The sequence below is a fragment of the Oryctolagus cuniculus genome, chromosome 1, assembly GCF_051225735.1.
Source record: "Oryctolagus cuniculus isolate XC-2025 breed Fujian yellow rabbit chromosome 1, ASM5122573v1, whole genome shotgun sequence".
Lineage (NCBI taxonomy): Eukaryota > Metazoa > Chordata > Mammalia > Lagomorpha > Leporidae > Oryctolagus > Oryctolagus cuniculus.
Window position 1 is genome coordinate 142,778,982 of NC_142867.1, and position 23,180 is coordinate 142,802,161.

General features: G+C 46.5%; 1 protein-coding gene across 25 annotated transcripts in view; it reads right to left on the reverse strand.

The window, feature by feature from the left end:
* AOPEP (aminopeptidase O (putative)) overlaps positions 1-23,180 on the reverse strand; it is a 406,706-nt gene that overhangs the window by 280,689 nt on the left and 102,837 nt on the right. Inside the window, exons 6-8 of one of the 25 annotated variants that reach the window (XR_016236067.1) lie at positions 4,637-4,788; positions 1,024-1,185; positions 636-941 (exon numbers count right to left, since the gene is read on the reverse strand). The exons of 21 other annotated variants lie outside the window; for them this stretch is intronic. Coding sequence is in view for 1 of the 4 variants with exons in the window: in XM_089335846.1 (XP_089191972.1) it covers positions 890-941 (52 nt within the window). In the remaining 3 variants the exon portion in view is untranslated. Of the gene's footprint in view, positions 1-635; positions 942-1,023; positions 1,186-4,636; positions 4,789-23,180 lie in introns of those variants that run through there. 3 more of the 25 variants (XR_016236069.1, XR_016236063.1, XM_089335846.1) reach the window with 3 other exon arrangements.

The window sequence follows — 23,180 nt, forward strand, 5'->3', positions numbered from 1 at the left end:
TAAGGCCCTGGCCTGGAGCGCCGGCATCCCATATGGGCGCCGGTTCTAGTCCGGCTGCTCCTCTTCTGATCCAGCTCTCTGCTGTGGATTGGGAAGGAAGTGGAAGATGGCCCAAATGCTTGGGCCCCTGCACCCATGTGGGAGTCCCGGAGGAAGCTCCTGGCTCCTGGCTTTGGATCAGCACAGCTCCAGCTGTTGCAGTCATCTGGGGAGTGAACCAGCAGACGGAGGACCCTTCTCTCTGTCTCTACCTCTCTCTGTGGCTCTTTCAAATAAATAAAATAAATCTTAAAAAAAAAAAAAAAGTTCAACGTGACCCTTGTGTGGGCCATGAAGTCACCCTCCTAATGTTGCTCTTCAACAATATGAACGCTCGGATGGAACAGGCAACGCACAGACATTTGTGTCATTGTCACTGTGTTTCTCCTTTACAGAGCTCCCCTGTGCCACCTGCAGTCATGATGTCAGACAGCATCCAGACCAGTAAGTGCTCCAAATGCCAAAGAAGGCTAGAGTCAAGGCATGTTGTCCCCTCTGTTCAGACGAAATAGCAAAGGAAACACAGGTGTAATGGATTCTCCTGGAGTCAAGCTGCAGCTACAAAGTCGCCAGGGTGAATGAGAGACTCACAAATGTGTTTTGTGGATGCTTTTATTAAAAAGAGAAGAATTTTGGTAGAAACAGCAGCTGTAGCCAGCTGCTAAGGGAAACCCCTCCCAGTGCCCTGGCATCATGGTATGGCCTGTTTTGTTTAGTGCAACCAATTTAGGAATAGGGGAACAGTTTCTTACTTCTCTTTCCAGAGATATATCATATTTCCCCTCTAAAATATTGCTTCATCCACAGGCTTTTGAAAGAATGACTTCCACAACTGCAGTCTGGCATGTAGCTAGATAATAGTCTCAATTCTTTGGAACTCAAAAGAAGGCCACAGTAAAGGTCTGGAAAAAAAAAAAAAAGACCCTAGCTAATGATATTCAGATACTTGACAGCAATTTAAAAAGTTTACATCCTATAATTCACCTTAAGTAACTGATATTCACTGGAAAGGTACAGAGACGGATGGAGAGAGAACAGAGATATCTTTCTTCTTGTGGTTCATTCTCCAGATGCCCGCATCAGCCAGGGCTGGTCCTTGAGTTTTTGGCATCACTGCTACTTCCCAACGTGCACATTGGCAGGAAGCTGGAATCAGAAGCAGAGCTGGGACTTGAAACCAGACACTCTAACATAGGATGCAGGTGTCCCAAGCAGTGCTTGCACTGCTGAACCAAACATCTACCTCTGATAATAATTTAACAGAAATAATAATCAGGCATAGCTTGTTTTCAATATAGAAAGATTCTCTTACTTCAGTTATATATAATAAATAGAAATATTTAGGTACTTCAAAAAGTTAATGAAAAACAAAATTAAGATAAGTTTATTGGGGCTGGTGCTGTGGCACAGTGGGTTAAGGCCCTGGCCTGGAGTGCCAGCATTCCATATGGGTGTTGGTTCGAGACCTGACTGCTCCTCTTCAGATCCAGCTCTCTGCTGTGGCCTGGGATAGCAGCAGAAGATGGCCCAAGTCCTTGGGCCCCTGCACCCATGTGGGAGACTCCTGGCTTCAGATCGGCACAGCTCCAGCCATTGGGGCCATCTGAGGAGTGAACCAGCAGATCGAAGACCTTTCTGTCTCTACCTCTCTCTGTAACTGTTTGCCAAATAAATAAAATAAAACTTAAAAAAAGGTAAGTTTATTTTGGTACAAAAATTTTTTTGAATCCATGCATAGTTTTTTCAGGATACATATTTTTCATTACCTTTTTGAAGTACCCTCATATATAAGTGTACACACACGCACACACACACACACAAGCAATCCAAGTAATTCTAATGCAGGTTTCCTCATTCATATCATACTCTGAAAAAGTCTGCTCAGGAGTCTAATTCCTCCAAAAGCCAGCCTTGGTTCCCAAATCCCCTGAACTGCTTTTATTTATTTATTTGAAAGTCAGAGTTGCCAGCGCCATGACTCACTAGGCTAATCCTCTGCCTTCAGCGCTGGCACCCCGGGTTCTAAGTCCCAGTTGGGGTGCCGGATTCTGTCCTGGTTGCTCCTCTTCCAGTCCAGCTCTCTGCTGTGGCCCGGGAAGGCAGTGGAGGATGGTCCAAATGCTTGGGCCCTGCACCCGCATGGGAGACCAGGAGGAAGCACCTGGCTCCTGGCTTCGGATCGGCGCAGCGCGCCGGCGGTAGCAGCCATTTGGTGTGAACCAATGGAAAGAAGACCTTTTTTGGAAAGAAGACCTTTCTCTCTCTCTCTCTCTCTCACTGTCTAACTCTGCTTGTCCAAAAAAAAAAAAAAAAAAAAAAAAAAAAAAAAAAAGTCAGAGAGTCAGAGTTACACAGAGAGAGAAGGAGAGGCAGAGAGAGAGAGAGAGGTCTTCCATCTTCTGGTTCACTCCCCAATTGGCCATAGCAGCCAGAGCTGTGCCAATCCAAAGCCAGGAGCAAGGAGCTTCTTCCCGGTCTCTGACACGGGTGCAGGGGCCCAAGGACTTGGGCCATCTTCTACTGATTTCCCAGATAACAGCAGAGAGCTGGATTGGAAGTGGAGCAGCTGAGACATGAACCGGTGCCCATATGGGATGCTGGTACTGCAGGCCGCGGCTTTATCCGCTGCGCTCAGTGCCAGCCCCTTGAATTGCTTTCTTTGCCTCTCCGTTCAGAGAGATGCTGACACTGATACTGTGTGGTTGACTGCTTTACCCCTAGCATCCAGCACAACGCCTGGCACACAGTATGTATGGCATACCTATCTGTTGAACTAAGGACTGATCGTCAGAGACAAGTGGATAACCATATGCAAAAGACCCCTACTGCATGCCATCCACAAAAATCACCTCCAGCCCCAAGACTTACATGTAAGCGCTAACTCTGTAACATTCTTAGGAGAAAACATAGATGAAAATCTTCATGACCTTAGTCTAGGCAATGGAGTCTTAGATACAACACCAAAAGTACAAATAACCAAGGACAAAAAAATATACTATCAAGAAAGTGAAAAGACAACCCTGGGGATTCCTCAGGAAGGGATAAACACGGACCACACCACAGTGTCTGCCTCCAGGCTTCCTACAGAAACGTTCCCTAGCACCAACTCTACAGCCCCAGCTCTCCGCCCCTCCTGGTCCAGCTGTCTCTCTCCAGCTCTTTCTATGCCATTTCTTCACAGCTTCTTTCTTCCCTCTGTTCCTACTTCTGTTTTTCTTCACTGTTCTTATTCTGTGTCTAGGAAATGCAACTTACAGTTTTATTTTTATACATAGATCCTGTTTTTGTTTTTTTTTTTTTTTTTTAAGCTATCACTAGGGAATTTGCTTGAGGGTTAAAGAGCCTGGGTACCACAGTGTCTTCGCTAAGACTACAGGTCGCCTGCTTCTGTACACTTATCCAAGGCTTATGAACAGCACACACACAAAGTAGGCCTTTGATCCTGAAAACCTAGGGATCCCATGGGGATGAGGATAAATATTTATCTCTATTTGCTTTTTTCTGTTGGGGCCTGGTTCCTGGCTTGCTCAATGTCCTATTTGGCCAAATACCAGCCAGGTCAGGAAAAGATCACTCCACAGTTCCAGGCTTGAGCATGTGGGAAGAGCCTCCAAACAGTTCCCATATAAATTTTTAAAGGGTCATCTAAGTACACTACCAGTGTAAGAGAATCTGTAGGGAGAAAAGACATTCCGTGCCCTCACACTAAGTTTGGAAAGAAAACCAAACACGGGTCATTCTTTCAGCATTTCTTCCCATACCTCACCTAAGATAAGAAACATCCTCAAATATGCTAGGAGGGCTGAACCGGCTGCGGCTGCAGTGAAGGAAAAGTAAAGGGCTGTGGGTTCTCAGACCAAGGTTTTCAAATCCTGGCTTTGCTACCTACGAGGCAAACCTCACTTTCCTTATTTCCAAAACCAAGATAAGAAAAACTTATTTTTGGGTTGGTGTTGTGACTCAGCAGGTTAAGCCACTGTTTCAGATGACATCACCCCACATTAGAGAGCTGGTTCGAGTACTGGCTGCTCTACTCCCAATCTAGCTCCCTTTCAATGTACCTGGGAAGGTAGCAGACGATGGCCCAAGTACTTGGGTCCCTGTCACCCAAGTGGTGGAGCTTCTGGCTTCCAGACCTGGCTATTGTAGCCATTTGGGAAGTGAACCAGCAGATGGAAGATATCTCCCTGAGGGCTGGCGCTGGGTTAAGTGGGATAAGCCTCTGCCTGCAGCACTGGTATCCCATAAGGGTGTCAGTTGATGCCCTCGCTGTTCTTTTGATCCAGCTCTCTGTTATGGCCTGGGAAAGCAGTGGAAGATGGCCCAAGTGCTTGGGCCCCTGCACCCACTCAGGAGCCCTGGAAGAAGCTCCTGGCTCCTGGCTTCAGATAGGCCCAGCTCTGGCCTTTGTGGCCATTGGGAGTGAACCAATGAATGCAAGACCTTTCCCTCTGTCTCTTCCCTCTCTGTAACTCTGACTTTCAAATAAATAAATAAATCTTTCTTTAAAAATATATCTGTGTTTCTCCCTCTCTCTGTTACTTTGCCTTTCAAATAAACAAATCAATCAATCTTAAAATAAAAATGAAAAGCTTACTTTATAGAGTTGTTGACAGGATTTACTGATATCATGTGTATAAAGCACAGTGCATGGCTCCACTTCAGTTTTGGCAGAAGCACTAGATAGGTCTCTCTACTGATGACTCTGAAACTCCAGAGCTTCAGGTCACCACATTCCTCGCCCCTGAACTGGAAACACAAAACAGAAGACAACAAGTTGTTCCCTGGTTCTACCATGGAGACCTGCCACTGGAAAAGGGGCATGTGTCTATCTCTTCCATAAACCAAATTCACCATGCACTGGCCGGCAAGATCTACCAACAGCCAGATGTAAGCCCCACTGGGCATAATGTATATGGAAGAGGGATAATGGCAGATCCCCCAAACCACTGCTTTCTGCAATGATGAACAATGGCTTTTGCAAACAACTCAGGTAAGCTGCCATCACTAGCCATCACCACTGTCATTTTGGCACTGTCACCATTAACACTGTGGCCATGACCAGCTATACTGGTAACATCATCAGTATCACCTCTCCTCCTTCCCCCACCATAATCACCATTACTCTCATTGCAAGGCATCAGTCAAGCCCCAGCTGCTACAGACAGAGCGGCTGAATGTCGATCTGCGGAGCTCGTGGTCCTGAAGAAAGTTCTGCATGGAGAACTCCTGAATTACCCGTGCAAACTATGCCACACCCATCTCTCAGCACACACAAAACAGCCCCACCTAAAGCCACTTGCTGCAACAAATGCCACAGAACTGAAGAGAGACTATAGAGAGGTAAACTCCCCTTCACCACCCACCGTGGACCTGCAGGAGGATGCAGAGAAAGGGCCGGAAAAAGGCTGCCTATGCCCCAAAGTGGATCTCTGACATAGCTTTGTACCCGGGATACTTGCTGTGTATGTAGGGCCCAGAGGGTTACAGGTGGGTAGGACAGAAGAGCAGCTATGGCCTCCTGATTCGAGTTGGCCATATTTCCATCTGCTAACGGGCTGCTGTGCACTCTTGATAAAATGAACTTGAAGTCCACTGACAAAACAGCTTTGCAGCAGTCCGATGGGAGGCTCACATCTTGGGAGAACAAGAGGGATATTTGCCTGCTGCCATGAGGAAACTGAAACAATATCCTTTTAAAAGAGCTCTCACAGAGATTTTGCTGTATTTTTCCTTTGAAGACATAAAAAATATCTAATAATGTTGTCCACACTTTTAAAAATAGGTCACAAGCTTTTGCAAAAAAAAAAAAACAACTTTCATTTCCTTGCATCTTTGTAATTTAACAAATAGATAAACTCAATTTTTAATTATCCTTTTTAAAAGATATTTTTAAAAGTAAAGGTTATTCCTAGGCTGATACTGAATATGCCAGGTCTGTAGCTAGAAGCAAATTTTTATAGCTGGTTATAAACCTCTGAAATATGAGTTTATACTGGAAAAGCTGAAGCAACCTTAACTCTACCCACGCCAATGGGCGCCACTTTAATTACAGTGCCTGAATCGAATAAAACACTGTCTCTCTCCTACAGTAGCATCACAAAGAACCCCATTAATTCTCCAATTACTAAATGAGGAAACAACATCCTCTAGAACCCTCGCCAAGGGAAAGGAACAGCAAGCGCTCCAACTGCAAACCTTAAAACCAGGCTTCAAAGCCCCAGCTGCACAGGGAGAGGCTCCCCTGAAAGGCAGGCAGTGCTTACTTCGCTCCTTTTAGGTAAATGAATGTGTTGGCCAAGGCTCACAGAAGACTATTTGTTTAACAAATAAAGATGTTCGTTTCCTGGAGTGTTTCTAACTGGGATTTGGGATCCTACCTCCTAAGAAAGTCAAGGTTGGGCTATCTCCCTCAAGGGGCTTTGACCTCTTGGTGTCTCTCTCAAGGGAGGGAAGGGTCTGGTTGCTTGAGGGAGTGTGCGTGCAAAACGAGGGGACAAACGGTTGGGCTCACACCAACGCCTCCATCATGCTGTCAACAGGAAAGAAAAATGAGGAAGGTCAAAACGATATCCAGTAGGATTTGTAAATTGAGCCATTCAGTAGGCAAGCAAACTTTAAAAATAGTAACTCGGGGGAGGCCAACTTCCCGCCACTCCTCCCTCCCCAATCTGCCATGCTGCCCCGGCCATCTTTGCAACAGCAGTTACACAGCCCTGTTTTCAAAGCCATGCTAACATCTTGGGAAACGCCAGGGAAAAATCAAAGATTCTTTGGCTGGGCGTGTAATATAAAACTTGAAGTTGTTCCTGTTAAATAAAAACAGCCATGTTAATTTTGGTGCCATTAAAAACACAGGAAAATACTGTTGCCAAATGGAAAAGACAAAAAAAAAAAAAGAGCTCACCAAATGGGAAGCAGTTGTATTTTCAAGATTTGAGCATGATATTACAAAAAGCTAGAGAGCAAAATTGAATGAGGAAAAAGAAGTGGGAAAGAATGGTGGCTTTCTCTGTTTAACTTCTCTCCTCTGAAAGAACGCACCCCTGATTTATCCAAACAGACACAAAACGCAAGCCTCGGGAGTTTCACTCCTTTGCTCTGAAAATAATGAAGCATTTTCTTGCTTGGACCACATGCTCCTGGTTCCAGCCTTCTGCAAACGCTCCCAGTGACACACTGCACTGCACAGCAACCAGAAAAAAAATATTCTACACTCAATATCCTGTTTCCAGATGAATCTGACAAATGGTTGCAAGAGCAAGAGCAGAGACGTTCTTTCCGGCTTCACCTGCAAGTTACCGAACATTCCCAGTAGTGTTTCTTAACGCCTCTGAGTTCATGAAGGCAGTATCCATCAAGCCACACTTGCAATGGCAGACATAAGCTCGAGTGATTCTCACAAGACCATCTTTGGATGATTTTGACATTTTTGGGCAGCCAAGAAGGAGGGCCTATGATGCCACAGAGCAAGCAAGAAGCCAGGAAGAGGGAAAGAAGCCAGGAAGAGGGAAGGGGAGGGGAGGGGAGGGGAGGGGAGGGAAGGAAACAAAGACCTAAGACTCTCAAAATCCTCTTTTGGGTGGCTTGAAGAGATTCTGGAACATGGCTTTGTTTTTCCTAAAACATCTTTTGTGCGAGAATATTTTTCTATTTTAATTTTGTAACAGTGATTCCTGAATTACCTTCCTCTGGCTAAACTGGTATCCATCCCCTGGGAAAATCATACTTGATGTCTTCACCAGAAATAAAATGGCTTTCACCACTACTGCTACTCCTACCTTCATTCTTTTTCTCACTCAGAAGCACAGATGCAGAATGTCACCTCCACACCAGGAGCAGTGTGTGCAGCTGGCTGTGATCTGACTGCAATGTCACATGACTATCTCTCATAGATGGTGCTGTTTTCAAAGACATGGCAGCGCCCCGATCTCTCAGTGATAGCTCTGGACTTGAAGCAAAAATTCGGATGAAGGCTCCAAATTGGAGAAAATAGAGACCACCTAAAAATTCACATCCCAACACTGTTGCTCACTCTGCACCTCCCTTCTGTTCAGTGAGGTATGGAAACCTGCCAGGGAGGAGGCGGGGGGGCAAGGAAAGCCTCGGGTGGGGGTGTGATCTGTCAGATGGCGCTGGACACACCAAGGGGTGAGGGGCTCACTGGTTAAGAGACCAAATTAGGCCATCACTGTGACTCAATAGGCTAATCCTCTGCCTGCGGCACCGGCACCCCAGGTTCTAGTCCCGGTTGCTCCACTTCCAGTCCAGCTCTCTGCTGTGGCCCAGGAGTGCAGTGGAGGATGGTGCAGGTCCTTGGGCCCTGCACCCGCATGGGAGACTGGGGGAAGCACCTGGCTCCTGACTTTGGATTAGCGTGGTGCGCTGGCCGTGGCGGCAATTGTGGGGTGAACCAATGGAAAAGGAAGACCTTTCTCTCTCTGTCTGTCTCTCTCACTGTCCACTCTGCCTATCCAAAAAAAAAAAAAAAAAGAGAGAGAGAGAGAGAGACTTCATTAGATCTTCCAGAGAATCAAGCTAGGAGGGGTTAACAGCCTCTCGAAGGGCTGAATTAGAATTCAATGAGACTCACAGAACTTGGAAAAGTGGTTCAATAAAATGAATTTCCAGGAACACATGCAGACCAGTCTGAAGTAATGAATGACTAACCATGTGTTAATAAAGTAGTAAAAGGGTATACAGCTGTAATGATCTTTATATGGAAAGCCAGTCAGCTGCCTAGTACAGTTGTTAATGTTAAATAAAAGATCTGGGGATAGGTGAATGAGATCATGGCACCAGGGAGAAGTGGTTCAGACCGCAGGCTGTACAGTCTGAGACCTGGGAGAGTTTCAGCTGGGTCACTCAGGAGATGAGAGATATAGAGAATTACTCTTTTTCTTGGTTTTCTCCTCTACAGAATGCCATAAATAAAGGCCCTTGACTTGTAGAGGTTGTTGAGGCTGAAACCGGATGATATGTGAAATGTACTCGGCACTGTGCCACGCACAGAGTTAAGAGTTCAGTATGGGACTGGCATTGTGGCACAGTGGGTTAAGCCACTGTCTGCAATGCTGGCATCCCATATGGGTGCCGGTTCAATCCAGCTCCCCATTGGTGCACGTGAGAAAGTAGTGGAGGATGATCCAAGTCCTTGGGCCCCTGCGTTCACATGGAAGACCCAGATGGAGTTCCAGGCTCCTGGTTTCAGTCTGCTCAGCCCTGGTGGCTGTGACCATTTGGGGATTGGACTAGCAGATGGAAGATCTCTCTCTCTGTTTCTCAAACTCTGTCTCTCTCTCTCTCTCTCTAATCCTGCTTTTCAAATACATAAATAAATATTTGTAAATGAGTATTATTTAAAGAAAAAGAGCTCAATAAATGGCTCCTGTAGTCAGCTATGGAGACCCCTTTCCAACTTACTGTGCCTTGTTTCAGATATTTGAGCATCCGAGTGATAAAAGAACTAGATGATGATCCAACAGAAAGCAACTGAGACAACTAAAGAATAAGAAAACAGAAGCTAAAAAAAGGGGGGGGAGCTCAAAACTGTTGGGATTATTTAGCCCAGAAAAAAAAAAAAGCTGGAAAGTTTAGTAAAGAAGCAAATAAACAAAGGTACATTATTCAGCATGGAGTAATCGGCTGTTCTGCTATTGAATTAGACAGTGAAGAAAGGTGTTTTGTTGCAGCAGGAGGAGCAAGGGTTAGCCATAAAAAAGAATTTCCTTGTAATTTTCTTTTTATGAAGAGTCATTTTCCGTGTTCTCATAGCCAGACAAGCACAAGTCTATTCCACAGCAGATAGCACATCCATTTGAAAGCACAGCAAAACGGACCCTCCAGCTGCTGCTGCAGCTTCTAACAAGATCGCCACATCCTTACAGGGGTCAAAGGGGCCCTGCAAGCTGTGCAGTGGGGAAGGGGTGACACAAACGACCAGCGGCTCACCTCATCACACTCTCTGGGCCTCGAGAGCTCTCTTTGTCTGTTTCCTCTGCCAAACTAGCACCGGGATCACGGCATTCTGTGCATTGCCACAGCAAATAATCACAAAGGGGGTCAGTATGCTAAATGCTTGTATGTGTGTGTGTTTGCACACACACTGCAGGGGCCTGTGGCTTATGTTAATTTTGCAACCACTAAAATGGTTGCCCTTCAGAGATACAAAAGAAAAAAATTTGCCATGCTGGTAAAAAACATTTCCTGAATTTGTTCCTCAGTGTCATGCCTTGTTAATGGTGAGATAAATCACTTCTATTGCGTGCCTACCACTGATGTCACTCTAAAAAATCAGATTAGTCTGGTCAACATGAAACCATAATGGGCTAGGAGTGTCGTTTTGCCTATGATTTAAAATTGAGTTTCGGGTGACATGCTCTACAATTACTTGGGGGTAACAGAGATGCTCAAGTGAGTCTTTATAAATGTTCCTGAACTCTGCCCCAGCTTAACCCATTCTTTCCTTGAGGAGCCTGGAAATTCAGACACATTTGGTCATTTCCATAATCCACTACTTTCCACTTCCCTTTCTGGTATTTTGTTCCATTTTTTTCTGTATTCAGATCAGCTTGGCCTGCTGCCAAGTCTGAAGATGAAAACAATCAAAGCTGGGGCCAGTGTTGTTGTAGCAGAGGGTTAGGCTGCCGCCTGCATCTCCAGCAACTCATAGGAGCGCCAGTTCAAGCCCCAGCCACTTGAATTCCAATCCAGCTCTCCGTTAATATGCTTGGGAAAGCAGAGATGATTACAGTGCTTGGGCCCTGCCACCCATGCGGGAGACCCAGATGGAGTCCCAGAATCCTGGCTGTAGCCTGGCCCAGCCCCAGCCCCAGCCCCAGTAGCCATTTGGGGAGTGAACCAGTAGATGGAAAATCTCTGTCTCTCCTCTCTCTGTGTAACTCTGCCTTTAAAATAAATAAGACAATTTTTTATTTAAAGATTTATTTATTTATTTGAAAGTCAGAGTTACAGAGAGGCAAAGGCAGAGAGAGAGACAAAAAGAGAAAGAGCTCTTTTATCCGCTGGTTTACTCCTCAGATGACCACAACAGCCAGAACTGCGCCGATCCGAAGCCAGGAGCTTCTTCCAGGTCTCCAGGCAGGTGCAGTTACCCAAGGACTTGGGCCATTTCTACTGCTTTCCCAGGCCATAGCCGAGAGCTGGATTGGAAGTGGAGCAGCCGGGACTCAAACCAGTGCCCATATGGGATGCTGGCACTGCAGGCAGCGGCTTTATCCACTGTGCCAGCACCGGCCCCAAGACAAATTTTTTTAAAAAAATCAAAGTCTTTCTTTCAATAGCCTCTTATTTGAAAAAAGAGGAAATGCTAGCTTTCCTCTTCATTTCTTTCTCAATAGGACTAAAACATATCTTTGCTTTCTTTGGTAATATGGGTAGTAGAGCTTTGGGTACCCTCTTGCCTGCTCACCTATGAGCCGCAGAACAAATGCTCTGTGCTGCAGGTCCAGCTACAAGTATCCACACCAGCCAGTATCACTCACTAGACACCAGGGGACATCTAAATAAGTACACTCAGAAAAGTAAATGTCAGTTACTGAAGCTATTTTACAATTTCAAATATGTGGCTTTTTTTAAGAGGTTCTCTTTAAACTTCAAAAAAATTGCTGAGAACAGGATGAACACAACTTCACAGCTGCTAAAATGAATGAAATCTGAAGAACAATATCATCACAAAAGTTCTGAGAAGGGGGTGTCCTGGTTCCCACTAGGTACATGAAATGAGGGCACGGACCTAAATGAGCAAGATCTTCACAGTGACACAAAAGGTTTAGATTTCCAGGGAGGGGCGATGTCTGGCCTGTGGACCTTGATAACCTGTAGGTGAGACTCGAAATTCAATAAATCTATGGCGGGCTAATTTTTAAAAAAATTTTTTTTTGACAGGCAGAGTGGACAGTGAGAGAGAGAGACAGAGAGAAAGGTCTTCCTTTACTGTTGGTTCACCCTCCAATGGCCGCTGTGGCCGGCACACCATGCTGATCGGAAGTCAGGAGCCAGGTGCTTCTCCTGGTCTCCCATGCGGGTGCAGGGCCCAAGCACTTGGGCCATCCTCCACTGCACTCTCGGGCCACAGCAGAGAGCTGGACAGAATCCGGCGCCCCGACCGGGACTAGAACCCAGTGTGCCAGCACCGCAGGCAGAGGATTAGCCTATTGAGCCATGGAACTTCTAGTCCCTGATCAGCTTCTGATTCCAGCTGCCTGCTATGGGGACCCTGGGAGGCAGCAGGTGATGGTTCAAGTAGTTGGGTTCCTGCCAGGTGGGAGACCTAGAGCTCCTGGCTTCCAGTTTTGGCCTGGTCCATCCCTAACTATTGAGGACATCTGGGGAGTGAACGAGTGGATGGGAGCTGTCTTTCTGCCTCTCAAGTACACACATTTTTTAATATGAAAACTAATGTCTAATAAATAATCAAATGTTAAATGACAACCACACTGTAAAATAGGTGTGAGCATTATGTGTCCTTTTTAAAAAGGGGGAGAAGGGAGTCTTATTGGCTACATCTGCATGAGCAAACACAGGATTCTATACAAAAAGCTCCCAAGAGGGAGGAAGGAATGGGAGGAATGAGGTACAGGGGAACAAAGGTGGGAACAAAAAGAGGAAAAAAGTACAGTAAAGAAGCAATATCTTCAAAGGCCTTTTAAGATTGATCCTTCTGCAAAATTAAAATTCTTTTCTGCAGAAGTGTCTTGAGACACTCCCATTCTGGCCTACAAAGATTACTCCAACCTAGATAGACAGGTGCTATTTACAAAATGCATTCCACCTAGCATTTTGGTTAAGATGACAGTTGAGATATCTGTGTTACACACCAGAGTACCCGGTTCCATACTTGGCTCAGGATCCTGATTCCAGCTTCCTGCTTATGGCATTCAAAGGAAAAGCACCATGCAGGAGATGACCCTGGCACCCCGTAGTTGCTGGCCATGAGGTTGTTCCTGCCCTTCTGACTCTGAGCCTCCCTGGCTCCACTGGCAACAGGCAGATGTGTGCAGTGACATAGGGTTCTTTTTTTTTTTTTTTTTAAAGAATTATTTGTTTTGATTTGAAAGAGTTACAGAGAGAGAGGGAGAGAGACAGATCCTCTATCCACTGGTATACTTCCCAGATGGCCGCAATGCCCAGGGCTGGACCAGGCTGAAGCCAGCAGCTTCTTCTGACTCTCCCATGTGAGTGGCAGGGGCCCAAACACTTGGACCATCTTCCGCTGCTTTTCCCAGGCTATTAGCAGGAAGCTGGATCAGAAGTGGAGCAGCTGGGACACAAAATGTTGTCCAAGTGGAAAGCTGGCATTGCAGGCGGCAGCTTTACCTGCAACGCCACAACGCTGGCCCCTACAGGGTTCTTCTGGAAGTTTGTGCCATGCAGTCTTTTCACACAGAGGTCAGATAATGCCTCTGGTAATACTGAAAACAGATCAGAGACAGCTGCTTCAGGAGCTATGAGGGATCAACAACTGATCCAAAAGTGACAGGAAAAGAGGTCAAGGCCACAGAGCTTTGTCTAACTGGTGGGACTGGAACCCCAGAGGGCCTGGAAGCCAGGCAAACAGATAGGGTCCAGATAGTCCAGTTGATTCCCAAATCCCCAAAAGATCAGGTATAAGACTTCTTTTGGTTTTATTCTACTGCCTTCTCTACCTTTCCTCTTTCCTCCTTCCTTTTCTCCCTCCCTCCCTCCTTTCCTTTCTTAAGACTTATTTTATTTATTTGAAAGGCAGAGAAAGGAATCTTCCATCCTTTGGTTCATTCCCCAAATGGCTGCAACTGCTTCGGCTGAACCAGAGTGAAGGCAGAACTCCATTCAGGTTTTCAACGTGGGTAGCAGGGGCCAAGTATTTGGGCTATCCTCTGCTGATTTCCAGCAGGGAGCTGGATCAGAAATGGAGCAGCCAGGACTTGAACCAATGCTGCAATATGGGATGCTGGTCTCACAAGCAGCAGCTTATCCTGCCGTGCCACAACACCAGCTCCAATCTTTCTTTCCTGGGAAAGGAAAGTTAATATATATATTTAAACTCCAGAAGTTCAAGATACAGCCTTGAAGGAAGACCTTACAAAAATGCAGGTGCTTCTCTATAAAAATTGCTTCACTGAACTGAGAAATTGTTTGTAGAATTTGAGTCATCTGGACTCAACAAGTCTTTGTAACAAACTGTTCAAGCTGCCTTACTACCACATTGACTCATAGCACCTATTTTTATTTTCTCCCTGGAGCTGTAATTTCAGAAAATCATGGACATTCTGGTTGGTAGGTAATGTTTGTCATTATACTAGTAAGCAACAAATCTGATGATTTTTGACTGACAAAACTATCAACTTTCTCTAAGCCTGGAACCAGTATTTGCTGAGTGCCTGATACATACTAGGTGTGCACACATGACCTTACCTACTGCACACAGGAGTCTCAGAGATGAGCAGTGTATGGCAGTTTACGAGAGTAACTGGCAGCATCTCACAGCAGTCACCAGCAGAGCTGAGGTCTGCACTGGCTCTCTGACTGCGAAGGTGGTGCTCTATCATCTCACTGCACCCCGCAGGGTTCAGGAGATAAAGTGCACTTGGTTGCTTGGAGCTCACCCTTATGTATTAGCTCACAGCCCCTGAGTGGACCTACGTGTTTGTGCTGCCAGCTCAAGCAAACCACCCATCATTAAGACCCTCTTGCCCCGAGCCTTAGAGGCCACGAGTTACAGAAGCTGAGGCCTTGAGCTAGCTGTCAGCACCTGCCGGAGCTCATCGCCCAGCATGATAAACTCCTCAGCTGAGCAGAAAGCAGAGCTTGTCATGATGCCCGGTGGACAGAGAACAGCTTTCTGAGCAGCAGGGCTTCTAGATCTCGGCACAGACCGTTGAGAGCCTGGACAAGTCTAGTCTTGAAGGAAGCTGTGGGGAGCTTGTGACAGCTGGGTCACGAAAGGGACAGGAGCTTGCTTGTGAGGGTTAAATGAAGGGATGTCACATTCTGAAAGCTGTAAGGTTAGTGGAAAGTCAGGTGGTACAATCATCAACAAATCTGAAGGCAGAAGGGAAAAATCCAGTATCGTTAGAGTAACTTGCTGCCACTGCTTCCCTTCCCAGTCCTAAGGTCTATCGGGGTGGGGAACGTCTGGCCTCTGGGCCTTAACCTGTGGTCTGGCCCTGCCATAGGAACCACTTGAAATTCAATAAATCTATGCAGTTAATTTTTAGGTTGATAATTCTGTATGGCCCACAATCATGCTATAAATATTCAAATAGCACTTGGCAGGAAAAAAGGTTCCCACCCCTGGAACTGATGCTTTTGTTGCAGAAACCAAACAGCAGCACCTCTGGTGAATTATGGCTGGGAGGTTAAACAAGTGAAACCCAACTCAACCACCTTGATCAAAGGGTGCCCGTTGTTTTGTTTTGTTTTGTTTTGTTGTTGTTGTTGTTGTTGTGTGTGTGTGTGTGTGTGTGTGTGTGTTTGGGGGGCATTCTTGTTATTTATTTACTTCTTTATCTGAGAGGCACAGAGAGCTCCTATCTGCTGGTTCTTTCCCCAAGTGCCCACAATAGCCAGGTCTGGCTCGGCTGAAGCAGTGAGCCAGGAGCTCAATCCAGGTCTTCCACTCGGGGGGCAGGAACCCAAGCACCTGATGCATCACTGCTACATCCCAAGGTCTGCATTAGCAGGAAACTGGATCTAGGAGCCAGGGCTGGGAATCAAACCAGGCACTCCAATATGAGACACAACTGTCTTAGATAGTTAGGTTAAATGCCCACTCCTGAAGACCTAATTTGAAAGCTCAAAGACTTAAGGGGGCAGAAGCCCACTTTCCCAGATTTTGGCTTCTCTTACATTCTCTGAGACCAGGCTGCTCCCAGCAGCAGAAAACATGATCCAGTTACTCTCACACCACATCCTTCTTAGACTCCTATATTCTTCATCCCATCTGGGAATTCCCAAGGAAGACCTTGTGTCAAAAAATGACAAGATAAGGGGCTGGCACTGTGGCAATGCCTCCGCCTGTGGTGCTGTCATCCCATACAGTCACTGTTTTGTGTCCTGGCTGTTCCTCTTTCAATCTAGCTCTCTGCTTATGACCGGGGAAAGCAGTGGAAGATGGCTCAAGTGCTTGGGCCCCTGCACCCACTTGGGAGACCTAGAAAAAGCTCCTGACTCCCGGTTTTGGATCGGCCCAGCTCCGGCCGTTGCAGCCGTTTGGGGAGTGAACCAGCAGACGAAAGACCTTTCTCTCTGTAACTCTGCCCCTCAAATAAATAAATAAATAATCTTAAAAAAAAAAAAAAAGATAAGACTCCAATCCTGAGTGTCCCTCTGGCAGAGGGGAGAAAATATTAAATGATCAGTGTTGCTTGCAGGGAGACTGCGGCATGTACCACCATGGCCTGGAGAGGTTCCTAGGGTCTGGGAAGAGTAGCTGACAAGCACTGGTCTTCCCCTCAGGTCTTTAGTGGGAACTCATCAAGATATCATAGGAACTGTCCCCCTCACACACCTCTGTGGTAGACTGAGCAGTGGAATACACTGCTGGTGGTGGTTCCCATCAGAGAGGGAAATATATAGATCTGGGCCTACTTATTTATGACTTTGGACAAATTACAGCATAGCAAGAAAGACATACATGTAATAGGGAATAAGCAACTTTCATCTCTGCCATTAGAGACACAGTCATCCCTCAGTACTGAGCTCTCCCCTCACGGATAATGAAACCAAGCCCACATTCCTAATGCCTCTGAAGTCAACTAAGTCAGGCCTCAGTCTCTCTCTTCCAGCATGCAGTTCCTCTGCCTACACTGTGGTGATTACCAGCCAACTCCTTACTAAAGGTCAACTCCTTAAATTAAGGGAGTGGTACAGGGTAAGGCCAAAGCTGTAGGACTCTGACTGCAAGATCCAGAATTCAGTTATCATCGCCATGGCTAACATCCTACCACTTCAAGTCCTAACCAAGCAAGGTAACACCCAGCCAATCTACTCATAGTCCCCAGGCAGCCATAGCCCACCTTGCCATCCCAGCATCTTCAGAACACACTGGCCAATCCAAGGAAGGTGACAAGCCCTGTGGGCCAGAGGCCAGTACATGCTCTGATCACATACTACTCAACCCCTACTTTGATAAGATTCACTATCCTTAATTCTCCAGGGTGTCTGGGAATTCAGCCATTGCTGCCCAACTCCTTGCTTTGTGTACTGCAAATAAACTCCTTCCTTCTACCACCCCAGTGTTAGTTATTGGCCTGCTGTGTGCCAGGTGAGCAGACCTAGTTTGGGTGTTCTATAGCACTTCCACCAACCAGTTTTGGAGATTTCTATAACAATACTAAAATCCATAATGCTCAGGTCCCTCATATAAAATCACACAGTATTTGCCTATAACCTACACACATCCTCCTGGATACTTTAAATCACCACTAAATTACTCGTAATACCTAATACAATGTAAATGTTATGTAAAGAGTTATACTGTCTGGTTTAGGGAACAATACAAGAAAAAGGCCTGCACACATTCAGGACAGAAGCAACCACTGTAGGTCTAACTACATGGTACAGAACCCATAGTCAGTTGGATCCATGGATGCAAATCGCAGATACACAGGGCTGACTGTATAACACATATCGCCTTCAATACATTGGGCCTTAGGTATAGAAGCCCAGGAAGAGGTGTTCCCTGGATACAGAGCCTTCATCTGTACCCTCAAATAACTTGAAACCATCCAAGTGTGGTGGGACACATGAAGCTGGATTCAATGGATTCCCTTCATTTGTCCGTTCATTCTCCTCATCCCACCTTCCTGGCACAAGCATCTGTGACCTTCAAGATCAGGGAGGAGACTCCCAACTTAAAAAGATAAAACTCAGACAACTTCAAAAAAGGTGACCCTGGGCCACTCAGCAAAGGTCAGAATCATTCCTGAAGAGGTCTCCCAGACAGCTCAGGCTGAGGAGGTGCCACCTTTAGAGGCGCTGCACACCAAGTGGTAACCAAAACAGGCACAGGGGCCAGGGCAGGCTTTGTGTGCGCGGTTTTGTGCAGTGGCCTGGGGCCTGAGCCCCCTACCAGGCAGTGTACCCAGCTGAGCTTGGGGGCCCATAATCTCCTGATTGCTTACAGCTCTGCAAGGAGATATCAAAGCCAGAAAGCAATAGTTTGAAGCTAAAGGGGGAGAGAGGGACAGGGAGGAGTGGTAGAGCAGCAAGGGCTAGTGGGAGGTGGAGGGAGTCCGGGGAAAGGGGTCTGGGGAAGGGAGGGGAAGGCCATGGGAGGAGGGAAATCAGAATTAAATAAAAACAGCATTTGTGGCTGGGCCCTTTCAGTAAATCCTGCCATGCATGCATTAACCCTCCATCGATGAAAACAAAATCCATGAGCCTGGTGCCTGCCTGCTGGGGCACATAAAGCTTAGGGGATATAATATCTTCCAGGTGGGTGTGCCCAGAAGCACACAAATGTGCTTGACAGGTCGTTTAGAACTGACTGTCAAGGTCAAAACACCACCACCTGCAGGCATAACTGAAATGTCTTCATCCAACCCCCACCCCGCAGCCCCAGTTCTCTGTTGTTGTTTGTTTTAAACTAAAGCAGTTTGAGCAGAAGACAAGCCTGACAACTGTTCTAACATATGTAGGTGCAACTTATTAGCTTTTACGTGGAGATAACTGGAGGCTAAAAACTAGAGACCAGGAGAAGAGGACAAGTTAGCCACTAGCTCTGACAGGGGTCCAGGGAGGAAGTTCAGAGTTTCCAAGAGCAAGGAAGATGGAAGAAGGCCTCTGCTCATGGAACCGCCTGTGATGCAGTGCAGTGTTTGGGAATGCCGTTTTGCACAGTTATTAAGAAAGGAAGGGGTTCCTGCCCTTGAGATCTGTTTCTTTTGCAATTAACTATAAGTAATCGTGGCCCCTTCTGAAACTTCTCCTCGGGGGCCTCAAATTTAAACGCCTACTACCACCTCGGTGCCCATGGAGTACAAGAAAACTCCAGTCTCATGATCTAACTAGCCCTTGCGTGAATATATGTATGTGTGTGTGTGTGTTAAATTGCTGAAAGAAATCGAATCACTGCCACCCCTGCTCAGAATTAAAAAAAACAACAACAACAATTAAATCAAAGAACGTAAGGGCTCTAAGATGCTCGGCAGGCTCTTCTAAATCACCCCCCTTACTTTCCCAAAGAAAAGGCCAGACAGGGAGGCCCAGTGGTTTGCTGGGAGTCCTGCCTGTGACTGGCAGTGCCTACAGAGCAAGGCTTCCTTTCAGCCACAGACAAGCGGGCAGCATAGCCAGGGAGCTTTTCCTACCCACTCCCTAGTACAGTACACCCAACCCCTCCCCAATCTTCAGTTCTCACTTGAGAGAAGAAGCTGGCAGGATCTGCAATGTGCGCAAGCTTCCCAGGAGACACGCACCTGCCCCACCTGCACAGCACTTTAATACTAGCAATAGAATCACACAAGAGGACCTGTTAACGTTCCAAATGCTAAGAACCCACTCCAAATCTAGTGAATTAGAACTTCTGTGCTGGGACCCCGGCGGCTGCACGACTCTAAGGCACAGCTGACTCACTGGTGTAAAGCAAGAAAAATGATAGAATTTTAGTTTCATAATTTTTCTCATCCCTTTACATTTTCTATCTTTCTGTGTGTTTAACTGTGTATCTCATGTATTAACACTGTACTAAATATGTACAACTTATAAATAAATACATACAGATAGGCAGAGGGGGTGCTTGCTCAAAGGGTATGGGAATCCAAAAATCTAAAACATGGGGCTTCCTACACCCAGCTGTGAGCTCCCTGGGGACAAGGTCCGTGTTTTCTCACTGCTCTACAGCAAGACCTGCCAGGGCCTAATGCATGCAGGGCCTCACCCCACTGACAGAAGGGTAGTGGAATTCCACAGCCGCTGTACATTGGACTGTTGGATTTCTGAGTAGAACTATTTCCCAAAGCGTGTTTTAAGGAGGTGGCTTTTTAAAGACCATGATAGTCCCATCAAATGCTCACTGTAGAGGGAGATCCCTAGGCACAACAGTAGGGGGAGTACTTCGTATGCTGGTTCCGGGTTCAAGAGGTACTGATATACTGGGATATTAAATCAGGATAATAAGGATATTACAGGCTTTCTTAAAAGCCCTCCAGCCAAGAATCCCTTTTAACTTTGTTTAATCCATTCATTTCCTAAACCAATTAACCCAGAGTTCTTTCTCCCACATTATTAGCATTCCACACAACTAGTCTTCCTTGAAACCCACTTTAGAAATCCTGATTTAGGCTAAAGGTCTCACATTTCCTGTGGCCACTTCAGCCACAGCATTCATCACACCTGCCCACTGATAGGTGTTCACTGAATGGATTCTTGGCTTTGGCCACCCATCCTTTGCCAACTTCCAGTTTTCAATGGGATGTTCACAAATTGCACAAGTCTGAAAAAAAGCCAGAAACTACAGCTGACTCATTTCCAAAGAAAAGCACCAGCCATGGGTCTAGGGTGTCCTCTTAGGAGACTAACTCAAAAGCTAGTCTCTGCCAACCACAGTTTCCAACAAACCAGCAAAGTGGCCTCCACGGAACAGAGGCCCAGTAGTAGGTGCCAGGCTCTCAAGAGTACCCCTGCTCCTTGCCTATCCCAGGTCGTGGCTGGGAAGCCCCCACTGTCATGTACACTCTCATGGAATGAAGTTCCATTTTATGGTGAGAAGGGGGGACGTGGGTATCATCAGCAGGCTAACTGGGAAGGTGAAGGACCGATTTGGTTTGTTCAGTGACTGTAGATTTGGCATTCTATTTTCTGGGAACACTGTCTAGACTTTCTGAGGAGTCACCTCTATAAATAGCACGGGTAGTTAACCAAGAACTAGAACATGCTCTAATCTGAGTTTCACTCTGGAGTCAGAGTGGATTTTTGTATTATACCCTCAAATCCCACATAGTAACTATTTTTTTAAGTAACCCATTAAAAAAAAAAAAAGAAACCAAGGTACTTATTTTCATCTATTTGAAAGGTAAAATGACAGAGAGAAAAAAAGAGATCTTCCATCTACTGGTTCAATCGTCAAGTGCCCACAACAGCCAGGGCTGGCGAAAGCCAGGGGCCTAGAACTCCATCTGGGTCTCCCATGTGGGAGGCAAGTCTCTGTGCACTTGGGCCATCATCTGCTGACTCCTAGGATGCATTAGTAGAAAGCTGATTCAGACCCAGAGCAGCTGGGACTCAAATCAGCACTCTTGACATGTGATATGGGCATCCCACGTGGCAGCTTAACCTGCTGCTGCACCACAACACCTACCCCAGTTCATTTTTTAAAGGGTGTTTCTTCACATTGTTGCCAATTAATACAGCAAATGAGCACTTTTTTTTAACGAGTTATTTATTTATTTATTTGAGAGGTAGAGTTACAAAGAGGCAGAGGTAGAGGTAGAGGTAGAGGCAGAGAGAGAGAGAGAGAGAGATCTTCCATCAGCTAGTTCACTTCCCAAAAGGCCACAATGGCCAGAGCTAGGCCGATCCTTAGCTGGGAGCCAGGAGTTTCTTCCGGGTCTCCCATGTGGGTGCAGGGGCCCAAGCACTTGGGCCATCCTCTACTGCCTTCTCAGATCATACCAGAGAGTTGGATTGGAAGTGGAACAGCTGGGACTCAAACCAGCACCCATATGGAATGCTGAAACTGCAGGCAGAGGCTCCACTCACTACATCATAGCACCAGACCATAAGCACTTCTTTTAAGAAAAAGTAGCGGCTGGCGCCGCGACTCAATAGGCTAATCCTCCGCCTGCAGCGCCAGCACACCAGGTTCTAGTCCCGGTGGGGGCGCTGGATTCCATCCCGGTTGCCCCTCTTCCAGGCCAGCTCTCTGCTGTGGCCCAGGAGTGCAGTGGAGGATGGCCCAAGTGCTTGGGCCCTGCACCCCATGGGAGACCAGGAGAAGCCCCTGGTTCCTGGCTTTGGATCAGCGTGGTGCGCCGGCCGCAGCGCACCGGCCGTGGTGACCATTGGAGGATGAACCAACAGCAAAGGAAGACCTTTCTCTCTGTCTCTCTCTCTTTCTCTCACTGTCCACTCTGCCTGTCAAAAAATTAAAAAAAAGAAAAAGTAGCTGAGTGGGGCATTCTCACAGTGTAGCAATAAAATACGGTAAAGCTGCCACCTATAGGTAGCAGTTTGTATCCTGGTCCATTTCCGGTCCAGTTCTCTGCTAATGGCCTTGGAGAGGCAGCAGAAGATGGCCCCCGGTACTTGAACCCCTGCCAACCATGTGGGAGACCCAGAGGAAGCCTCCTGGTTTCTGGCAGCCATCTACGGAATGAACCAACAGATGGAAGATCTCTCTCTCCTCTCCCCCTACCCCCTGCAGCACTAACTTTCAAATAAATAAATAAATCTTTTAAAAAGTTAAAAAGAAGAAAAAGTAGCTGAGATCCTCTTCCAATTGCATTTTAGAGGTGAGACACAGTGACAGATGAGTCTCACCCACTTTATGCAAGCAGACCTCTATGGAGCAGATGGCCCTGGTTTGGGATGCAGTTTGGCCATAATACAATAGGCAGTGGTCCCTCTAAAGGGAGCTCTTCATACACAATGTCCTGCTTGAGGACTATTTCCAGAGTTGGTGCTCTTCTGAAAAATGGTCTACTCTTAAAGGAATCACACAAATAGCTCTATGCACATATATGCATGAGTCCATAAGATGATCCAGATGCTGGCTGTGTTTGCTCATTCTGTATAGTGGTTCAAGGCCTAAGAGCCTAAGGGTTAGGAATATTTCAATGTAAGCAATTTTGTGCATGAACTCTGCTGTGGTTTTTGTTTTTGTTTTCCACTCAAGGAGTTCTCTTCCACTGTTTTCTTCAGTTGTATTCCGAATAGAAGTAAGTAGAAAGAAGGGCAAAGCCTTTTCTTTGCAGTGGGAAAATGGCAAGGCCGTGCTGACTGGCCATCCGGGCTCGAGGACTGGAAGAGATTAGAGTCCACGATGACATGAATAGAGAGAGAAGATTACACATGGAGGTGGAGGGATGATTGCTTCAGGAAGGGCTTTCAGGGCTCTGACAACCTCTCTTGAACGATGGCCCCGACAGCGTTCTCTGAAGGTAGGACTGCCGGTCTGTGTGTGCAGAGAACAGTTCAAA